At 36.5% G+C, this 10,537-nt stretch overlaps 1 protein-coding gene across 3 annotated transcripts; it reads left to right on the forward strand.

Moving 5' to 3' along the window:
• Positions 1–1,577: 1,577 nt before the first annotated feature.
• On the forward strand, positions 1,578–6,592 carry LOC107760739 (protein ABSCISIC ACID-INSENSITIVE 5-like). Of its 3 annotated transcripts, none has more exons than XM_016578837.2 (5): positions 1,578–1,835; positions 4,480–5,673; positions 5,753–5,862; positions 5,993–6,022; positions 6,096–6,592. In XM_016578837.2, the coding sequence occupies exons 2-5, from the start codon at positions 4,567–4,569 to the stop codon at positions 6,109–6,111; spliced, it is 1,263 nt and encodes a 420-aa protein (XP_016434323.2). In that variant the 5' UTR covers positions 1,578–1,835; positions 4,480–4,566; the 3' UTR covers positions 6,112–6,592. The 3 variants fall into 3 exon arrangements, with proteins under 3 accessions (XP_016434323.2, XP_016434321.2, XP_016434322.2); XM_016578835.2 differs by having other exon boundaries at positions 5,753–5,824; XM_016578836.2 differs by having other exon boundaries at positions 4,486–5,673; positions 5,753–5,824.
• The last annotated feature ends 3,945 nt before the right edge of the window (positions 6,593–10,537 follow it).

The following is a 10,537-nucleotide window of genomic DNA, read 5'->3' on the forward strand; positions in this document are numbered from 1 at the left end:
TTGAGGTATATCTGTCAGCGTCCGCAGACTCCGGAGTCCCCTTCTATCATTTTTATGTTGCTTCCTTATTTTTTTTAGACCTTGATATACAGAGATATTGAGAATAAATTCTTAGAAGCTTGTGACTTATTTCTACCGGGTTTTGGGAGTTGAAATTGTTTGAATTGTAGTTTATTTATTTCATATACTCTTTATTATTATTCCGCATTGATAGACTTACCTAGTCTTAGAAACTAGGTGTCATCACGACATCCTACGGAGGGAATTTGAGGCCGTGACAGCTTTTTAGCACGCCAATGAGGGAAGAGGATATTGAATCCTCTTTATTGAAAATTATACTTCACAAATAAATAGGCCAACAGTAAAAAAAATTATTTCTTGAATCCCTTTATATAAGTTTTTTCAACTCTATTATTGCTCATACTCGGTCAAACATCATTATCTCCAATAATAGTGAGCAATAGTAACTAAACTGAAGCCAGTAGCTTTAGTCCAATTTGACCACTTCAATACTTTTAATTCAAATTATACATTTACAATAAAAGATTCAGTAAATACATATAAAAATTAAATTCAAAATCCCAGTATGAATATCTAATATTACCCTCCTAAAATAAAAAAAAAGGAAAACTTGGTGGACAAAGTATTCCGCGTTCACGTCGGAAATGATTGCATCCCAAGAGGATGTGATATAGGTAGTCTATTCGGATGCAACTATCAGTAGCTGATTTCACGGTTAGAATCGTGACCCAGAGGCGGATCCAAATGCAAGATGATGGGTGCAAGCGGCGGATCCAGGAGTTGAAGGTCGCGGGTGTACTTTTGGATTCAATCAAAATCTGCTTTGTATATAGGGTGTCCATTACTAATATATCACTATTTTCTAAACACATGTACGCATATACATGAATTTTTTGCCGAATCTGACGGGTGCTCGTGACCCCTCTCTGTATAATATAGGTCCGTCTCTCCTGGGTGCACTATTATGAAGAGGTGAATTTAGAATTTATATTTGACGAATTTAACTTTAATTTTTTACCATGAATTCACTATACTTTTGAAATTATAGGTTCAAATTATATTCTTTTTGAAATTTTAATGATTTTTCCTTAAACTCATACCCTTAAGCTACCTACGCCCCTGCCGTGACCTATATATAACTCATAATATTCAAATTGTGATGCACCTCTAAAGCTAATAACCCTAATAAAGCATGCATTTGGTGAGCAGAAAATAGGAGGAGCTATATTCAGATAAGGACACTACCTAAGTGAAATAAAGAAAACATTGCATAGTACTACACGAAAGAAGGTACGCAAACAACTTTTTAACCAGAAAAACAGAAGGAAACAAAAGAAACATTGGCTGACGCGTGGCACAACAGGGAGGGAAGAGCCAAATGAGAGCGATTGCCATGCAAACACCTGTCAAATACGCGTCAATTCCTACATGCATTGCCCAAGTTTCCTATCTTAGTATTGGGTTTGAACTTCTCATATTTTTATTCTAGCCTTTGTTTCAGTCCTTTTGCTTACATCTTCCAAATGGACCCCACTTAAACCCCCCCCCCCCCGCCCCCCGCCCTTTCTAATGCAGACAGAGAACAAAAACCTCGTCTTTGAATAAATGTCACACAAACATATATATTTCTTGGTTGTGTTCTTTGTTCTTCTTCTTACACGAATCTTGTCTTTATCAACTTATGTATATATATAAGTAATGGCTGCTATGGGTTTTTAGCTGCTTTTATCACCGCTTTTGCATATGACATCTTCTTAAGAGTCTGAAATTAGCTTGGTGAAGCTCTTAGCTAGCTGAAAAACAGTCAAGAAAAGGTACTGTCTATTTTCTTGATTTTATTAAGCTTTGTAGTTTTGATTTTCTTAACTTTTTCCATTAGCTAAGCTTGTTGAGTTAAGATCTGAAACTCCCAACACTATGTTTGATACTCTGTGTGTGTGTGTTTTGGGTGAGGATGGGGGGCCCCGGGGGGGGGGGGGTTGCTCTATGTTAAGAGTGAAAGGTTATAGGGTTTTGCTTGAGTTGCAAGATTGTGAACTAATATCATGCCTCTTGTCACTTTCATTGTAAAACTAACAATTCATTTATATTATTTTTTGACTTATGTTCTCTCTTTCTTTGTCCCTCTATCTATACATTTATTTATTTTTTCCCATTTATGGTAGGGTAGATTCTCTCTTTGTCTATCTGTCTTCCACTTTACATCTTGTTTATTAGTGTATGAATTAGTTAGGACTAAACAATTGAAGAAAAAGTGTTGTGTTTAGATCTGCCCGATAAAAATTCATTAAACAAAAGTGGAAAGTTTCCAAGGCATTCTAAGCCCACATTCCAAAAAAATATGTTCCTGTTTTAGTAATACCTTTTGACAAAGTCCATGTGTTGCTTTTGAGTGTAACAATCCCTTTTTGTTTTAAGCTATTTCCTTCGTAATCTTGATTGAAATCCTAGTCAATAACGATAACAAACAAATTGGGGTCGGCCATGAATTCATCTTATAATATGTTTGTCCCGTCTTTGTCGTCAGTATGGTAAAGACACTTGGTAAAATATACACGTAGCTTAGTTTTCAATTGTATCACTTAGTATAATTTAATCTTTTGAAAATGTTATTTGTCCTCCTTACTTGTTCTTCTTAGGTGACGTGATAATTTAAAGAAGATTGCACTATCAGTATAGAAGTTAAACCTATAACACTATTGTCGCGCTTCCATCGACCTATATTTAAGTTGTCTTTGGAGTCTTCTGTTTTCTTAATGTGTGTGTTTGTGTATATTTTATTTGGACATAGAAGTTTGACTTTGCTTTATTGACACTTAACCTTTGAGCATAGGGGCCTCTTAGGCTCCTACGTTATTTATTTTTCGGGCATTCGAAGCCCACATGCCAAAAAAATATGTTCCTGTTTTAGTAGTGCCTTTTGATTATAGTAGAAATGGCATGAGATAGCCATTTTTTAACATGGTATTTAGTTTTTTTTCAGTATTTTTAATGCTGAGCAAAAATAGCCACTATTCTATTAAAATTAATACGAAAAGATGTTTTTGTCCTTTCTTCATGAGTCCTTAATATTTACACTGTACATATGAAGTTAAGGACGCCATGTCCTTAACATTTACACTGCACATATGAAGTTAAGAACATAATGTCCTAAAGTTTAACAACGGAAGGTGCAAATATCGAACATTTTGTCCTTAATATTTACACTAGCATTCATGAAATTAAGGATACCATGTCCTTAATATTTACACAACACTCATAAAGTTAAGGATACTATGTCCTTAACATTTACACTGCACACATGAGGTTAAGGACACCATGTCCTTAACATTTACACTGCACACATAAAGTTAAGGACATTAGGTTCTAAAGTTTAACAACAGAAGGTGCAAATACAAGTTAAGGACATTATGTCCTTAACATTTACACTGCTCACATGAAGTTAAGGACGCCATGTCCTTAACATTTACACTGTACATATGAAGTTAAGGACATGATGTCCTAAAGCTTAACAACGGAAAGTGAAAATACAAGACACTTTGTCCTTAATATTTACACAGCATTCATGAAGTTAAGGACACTATATCCTTAATATTTACACAGCACCCATGTCTAACAAAAGGGTATTTTCGTCCGGGCGGGTAAAAAATTATTAAGCACTGATTAAAAAGTAAATACATTTTAAACAGTGGCTAAAGAGTAAAAACATCTCTAGTTAGTGGCTAACCGTGAACTCCCATTTATTATACCCACAAAGTCCATTTGTTGCTTTTGAAAGTGAAAATCCCCTTTTCCTCCGAGTTAGTGACTCTTGTTTTAAGCTATATCTTGATTGAAATTCTAGCCAAAATTTGTATAAATCGTTAGTCTTTAAAATATATGCGTACCATCGTTTTTAATCGTATTATTGATGGTATAAATGATCTTTTACATCATCGGTACAATTTAACCTTTTGAAAATGTTATTGTCATCGGTATAGTATAAGTGTATAGAAGTTAAACCAGTAACGACTATTGTAGCGTTTCAATTGACCTGTATTTAAGTTGTCGTTGGAGTCTTCTGTTTTCTTAATATGTGTGTGTGTATTTTATTTGGACATAGAAGTTTGACTTACTTTTGAACATAGGGGCCTCTTAGGCTCCTTATGTTATTTATATTTATTTTTTGGGGAGGGGGAGTTGAAGTAGGGGCTTGATGTTCAAAACCATGGATCTTTAAAGGCAAGGAGAAATGAATTATTATTAATTTTCTATTTACCATCACGGAAAAGTGGACTATATATAATCGATTTTTTCTTAAATTATTGGGTGGGTATACGCCAAATTTTAAGTGTAAAATTTACCATTGTGTAACTTTGCATTGTTTGAGTTTGATATAAGAATACTTCATTTGGAGCTTTACAATTTTACAAGTATTAGTATTTCTGTTGTTCAAGAGTTTGATACAAGACATTTCAGGTATAGTTGATCAACGCATAAAGGCGTCGTGAACAAGTAAAAAAGACAAGTTTAATTTGGAAACACAGTTTGAAGAGAAATCACAAAATGGGCGTACCAGAATCGGAGATGGTGTCACAAGGTGAGGTTGAATCACCATTGCAACCAGATCAAAACCAGCACAAGAACCATCAGTTCCCGTCCCTCGGTAGACAAGCATCGATCTACTCCCTCACTCTCGACGAATTCCAACACACCCTTTGTGAAAGTGGCAAGAATTTCGGGTCGATGAATATGGATGAATTCCTTAACAGCATTTGGACTGCTGAAGAAAATCAAGCCCATGCCCATGCCCACGCCGCGCATGCGCACTCGAACGCGCATTCTCATGGTCATAGCCAGGCACCAAGTACAGGGGAAGCAACTAGCACACCACATTTTGCGATAGGACAGAGCAATGTTTCAATGGAGAAAGCTATTGCCAAGCAGCCAAGCTTGCCAAGACAGGGTTCTCTTACGCTTCCGGAACCTTTGTGTCGAAAAACTGTGGATGAAGTTTGGTCAGAAATTCATAAGAGCCAAAAAGAGCAACATCAGAATAATGGGGGCAGTGTCCAGGACACGGGTAATTCCACTCAACGACAGGTCACATTTGGTGAAATGACACTCGAGGATTTCTTGGTGAAAGCAGGGGTAGTACGCGAACAGGAGAATGCAGCCGTCCCTGCACCTCCTCAACAGCAATCATATATGATGTATCAAAACAGCAACAATCCCGCTATGGCCACTATGGCTCGGCCTGTTATTGGCGTAGGTGGAGTCACGGGCGGTGTTGGAGTTGGCATTCCTAGCTATCCGCCACTTCCTCAGAGCGGGGTGGTCGAGGCCCCTGTGTACCCCGTAAGTATGAAACGGGGTGGCGGATTCCCACAACAGCCGACGGCCGTTTATGGTGGGAGAATGGGGAATGGTGGCGGGGTCGGGTATGGGCAAGTACAAGGGGTGGCGGGGATGGGGTCGCCACTAAGTCCAGTATCGTCGGATGGATTATGCGTTAATCAAGTCGATAGCGGGGGACAATATGGGTTGGAAATGGGAATGAGAGGAGGAAGAAAACGCATAATAGACGGTCCGGTAGAGAAAGTGGTGGAAAGGAGGCAAAGGAGAATGATCAAGAATAGAGAATCAGCAGCAAGATCAAGAGCAAGAAAGCAGGTAAGTCTTTCCCCTAAATCTCGCTCGCTACGTATTCGTATTCGTTTGTCTATTTGACAATAAATACTTGTTGGTGCAGGCTTACACAGTAGAACTTGAGGCAGAACTGAACCAGCTAAAAGAAGAGAATGCACATCTAAAACAGGCCCTGGTAGTAAATATATTAGCAGAAATGTCCTTAATTTTGGAGTATGGTTTTGTCCATTCACACTGAATTATAGTAACCTATATATCTTTATTTTATATTGAGTGCTAGAATTATATCATAAACTTATATAAAGGTTCTCTTTGTTTTCTTTTTTTCCTTTTGAACGTGCAGGCGGAGCTCGAGAGGAAAAGGAAACAACAGGTAATTCCAACTAGTCGCACGTTATTATAGGTTTTTGTCAAATTTATTAACTTTAAAACTTGTTATGGTACAGTACTTTGATGAAGTGAAAATGAAAGTGCAAACGAAAGCGCAAAAGGCGAATGACAAATTGAGAGGTATGAGGAGGAGCTTGAGTTGCCCTTAGTGACAGAAGTACCTCATCAGTAGATATGAACACGAGATATAGTAGAATGACTGGCGAAGAGCAAATGTTCCGTTCCCTTTTGCTCGCGAGAGATCAATGGTTCTTGCAGTTATTTCTCATGTTCTTAATAACCATGTAATGGCGTCAAGGTAAGGCGGAAAGGTACGTGCACACAGAGAAGCTTGCAAGACCAGATGTTGTAGTCTTTTGACTTGCAAATGTTTGATTTCAAGCAGATTTAGTACTTAGTAGTTAGTAACTAAAGATTGAGTGTGTGTGTAGTTAGTGAGTTTTAGCTTTCTTGAGTTACAGAATATGTATACAAATTCACTTGAGCTAAAACACAACTGTAACAATCAAGAAGAGGTTCTATGGTTGATAAGACAACTACTAATAGTTTATTTCTTTGCGAGTTACTGCTTAAAAGTCTCGGGATTAAAGGTCGAAGCCTGTAACATAACTTATCGACAGTTTGTGTTTGCGAGTACTAAATCAAAGAATATGGTGTGTGTTTTACATACACAATGTTTATCAATTTTTCAATTGGGCAATAATTTATTGTCAGAACCAAAAGGGCAATTCGGTGAGCATTTTCGGAGAAGAGACGCACCCGAAAGGGTTGTGATGTAGGGGTTTACTCTGATACAAGCATCATTGACTGATTTTACGGTTCGAATTTGTGACCTAGATTTTCTTGAGAATTAGCCCAACTGATTTTTTTTTAAAAATGTCAAAATATAGAAAAATAAGTTTTTTTTTAACTTTGCTTATAAAAGATAACTATAATCTACATATATATCTATACTATATTAAAAGTACGAAGGCCGTTAGTGAAATGTCGTTCGTCTTTTTTAAGACTGTTTCCAATAGACCCTCGGAATCCTTCCCTCCAAAAACTCCCCACCTTGTTCTTGGGGTGACTCGAACTCACAATCTCTTGGTTGGAAGTGGAGGTTACTTACCATCAGAGCAACCCCTCTTGTCAAAATAGTAAATTAATTATTTTCCTAATATCTGAAAAAAATTACTTAATTAGTTTCCTAAAATTTTAGGACTCCAAAATCAATTAAATTTTATGTCTCCAATCCTTCCTTATTTGAGCTATGTAATATAACACATTATTTTGTACACTTCATTAATATTAAAATCTTTGGATGGAGCACTTTAAATTCTTTTAAGTCACATTTGGAAACGTATGAGCACTCTGGAGTCCTTTTTTTAAATTCTACTATAAATATTTTAGGCAAAAGATTCGTTAAGTATTTAGGTTATAATCTTTGCCTTTCAATCCTTTTATATTTAGGAGCCTTTTTAATATATGTTTGGCTAAAAGAAAAGGAGGACGAGGGTGTGAATCGCCAAAAGAAAAAAAAATACATATACCAAATTATTTCTCTTAGGTAAAATATGTGATAATTTATTTTTATTATATTATACTGTCAAAAATAATAGTAAAAGTCATTTATTTTCCTCAAAAATACCTTAATCTATCTATATCTATTATCTATTACCATATTAAAAGCACGAATACCCTTAGCGAAATGTCGTTCGCCTTTTTTATCCTTTAAGAATAGATTTCACACTAGATAAAATAGTCATTTAATAATATTTTTAATATTTAAGACTTTCAAATTAATTGAAAAATTTGACCATAATATCTTTCTTTATTTAAAAGATGTAAAAACTCCTAATATTTAGGAATTTAGAATCCACCAAAATATTACTTATATAAATCCCTTGCCTCATACGAATTAGCAAGAACTTCTAATACCTTTCAAACTTCTAATTCTTTGAAATATTGTGTCCTATACATAAGGTTTTGTAAGGAATTTAAAGTTTTGTAGCCATACACGTTGAACCTCCTATTCCCTTTATATAACGGATCACGTTTTTGTTTAAACTGCCACATCTATTGTTGGGTTATCAAATTTTCTACAGGTAACTTAATTTTCTTCATTGCATGAGTTCTCTCTTAAAATTTAATACATACATCTATTTCAATCGAGAATAAACTATTAGATCTTGCATATCTTCTTGCTTTAGTTGCATTATTTATTTGTTTTGATATGACGTTAGTGAATTATTTATAATATGCTCTAATGATTGTCGCACTCATAGAATGTAATCAATCTTTCTATAGGTAATTTAATTTCTTTTATCAATTCAAATACCTATCCTTTGCCGATAGCTCCGCCCATATAATTATGCTGCTCATTGAGTTTGACATGTGATATTAGAGTAAGGTTTTATGTTGTGGGGTTGTAACTATCCAACCGGTCGTTTTGACAGTTAGAACTCCGTTTCCCCAAATAAGACTCTCCGTATGTGTTTTTACTAATTTATAACTTGCGGGGATGGTTGGTTCGAGATTTGGAAGTGTTCAGGTTGAAATCGAAGCACTTGGTTCCTTAGTTAGCTTTAAAAAAAGGCAAGTTTGACTTCGGTCAACATTTTTAGAAAACGACCTGGAACCGGGATTTGATGGTTCCAATAGGTTCGTATGATGATTTTGGACTTGGGCGTATATTCGAACTGGGTTTTGGATGACCCGGGAATATTTCAGCGCCTATTATGGAAGTTGACATTTTGGAATGATTTCATAAATTTGGGTGGAAGTGCAATTCAGGGTTATCGATGTTCGTTTGGGATTTCGAGTTTGGGAATGGCTCCGTATGGTGATTCTGGTATTGGAAGCGCGTCCGGATGTGGATTTGGAGGTCCGTAGGTCATTTTGGGGTCATTTGGCGAAAGTTAGAAATTTGAATATTTTTGAGAAGTTTAACCGGGAGTAAACTTTTTGATATCGTGGTCGGATTCCGATTTGAAAGTTGGAGTAGGTCCGTAATGTCAATTATGACTTGTGTGCAAAATTTGAGGTCAATCGGATGTGATTTGATAAGTTTCGGCATCGATTGTAGAAGTTTGAAGGTTCAAAGTTTATTAAGTTTGAATTGGAGGGTGATTTGTAGTTTCGATGTTGTTTGGCATGATTTGAGGTCTCGACTAAGTTCGTAACGTGTTTTGGGATGTGTTGGTATATTTGGTTAAGGTCGCGAGGGTCTCAGGTGGATTCCGGATGGTAAACGGATCAAGTTTGGACTTGGAAAGAACTGCTGAAGCTCCCAGCTTCTGGTGTAACCGCACCTGCGCATGGGCAGTAGCCGCAGGTGCGAGCCACGAGCCGCAGGAGCGAAAAAGAGGAGGGGTTGCTGGGCACCGCAGATGCGTGAAGGGAACCGCACCTGTGAAGGCGCAGGTGCGAAGGGGTGAAATGCAGGTGCGGAGGAAGGCATAGGTGCGGCTTATAGACTGCAGAAGCGGTCTCGTAGAAGCGAGCCGCTTACCGCAGGAGCGAGCGAAGCAGTCTAAGGGAAAGCCGCATCTGCGAGGGCATTTCCGCAGATGCGGAGACGCAGAAGCGGCTTGAGAGCCGCATGTGTGAAAATGTTGCTGGGCAGAATGGTTTAAAGGGGACGAGGCTCAGTCATTTTTAGCCCGTATTTCCTCCATTTTTGGGCGATTTTGGAGCTTTATGAGAGGGGATTTCAACTAGCAACTTGAAGGTAAGTTAATTCTACATACGTTGAGTTAAATACATAGATTATGGGTAGATTATAACCTGTAAATCTTGAAAATCAAGGGTTTAGATGAAAAACTTAAGTTTTGACAAAAATGAGATTTTAACCACGAAAATGGTTATGGAATCGGATGGAAATTGAATATTTGAGTTCTTGAGATTATGGGTAATGTTTCCTTCGAAAATATTGAGGTGAATTTTAGGAATTTACCATTTTGGATAGGGTAATTTATTTAATAGTCTAATTCCGAATTTTCAAACATGTATTAATTATATTATATAACATTTGGATAGTTTCGGATATTTCGGTACCGAATTGGGATTTTTACACGGCGTTGTGATCAGGAAGTGGGATTTAAGACAAGATAAGTCTTTTGTCTAACCTTGTAAGAGGGAATTTACCCCATAGGTAATTTAAATTAACAATTATTGCTAATTGTGGGGGCTACGTACGCACGAGGTGACGAGAGTCCGTGCGTAGCTACTAATATTGCTAAAGTCCGGGTAGTTTAGGACTCAAATCATGAATTACTTGTGATAATTGTATCCCTATTTAATTAAAGCAATAGAATTATGTTGCAAATTGTTAGAGGATATGGTAAAAGATTGAAATCTCACATACTTGAAATTTTGTTCAGCATATTTAACTGTTGTAAAAATTTGTACATCCTCATGCGTTAATCTCAAATATATATATATATATATATATATATATATATATATATATATATATATATATATATATATATATATATATAAAATGTCCTCCTTT

The sequence above is a fragment of the Nicotiana tabacum genome, chromosome 2 (assembly GCF_000715075.1).
Source record: "Nicotiana tabacum cultivar K326 chromosome 2, ASM71507v2, whole genome shotgun sequence".
Classification (NCBI taxonomy): Eukaryota; Viridiplantae; Streptophyta; class Magnoliopsida; order Solanales; family Solanaceae; genus Nicotiana; species Nicotiana tabacum.

Excerpts from the sequence above, each read along its gene's own strand:
- LOC107760739 (XM_016578835.2), top strand. The coding sequence starts at position 4,567 with ATGGGCGTACCAGAATCGGAGATGGTGTCACAAGGTGAGGTTGAATCA. Across the intron at positions 5,674-5,752 it reads GATCAAGAGCAAGAAAGCAG|GCTTACACAGTAGAACTTGA; the intron begins GTAAGTCTTTCC and ends TTGTTGGTGCAG. Across the intron at positions 5,825-5,992 it reads CACATCTAAAACAGGCCCTG|GCGGAGCTCGAGAGGAAAAG; the intron begins GTAGTAAATATA and ends TTGAACGTGCAG.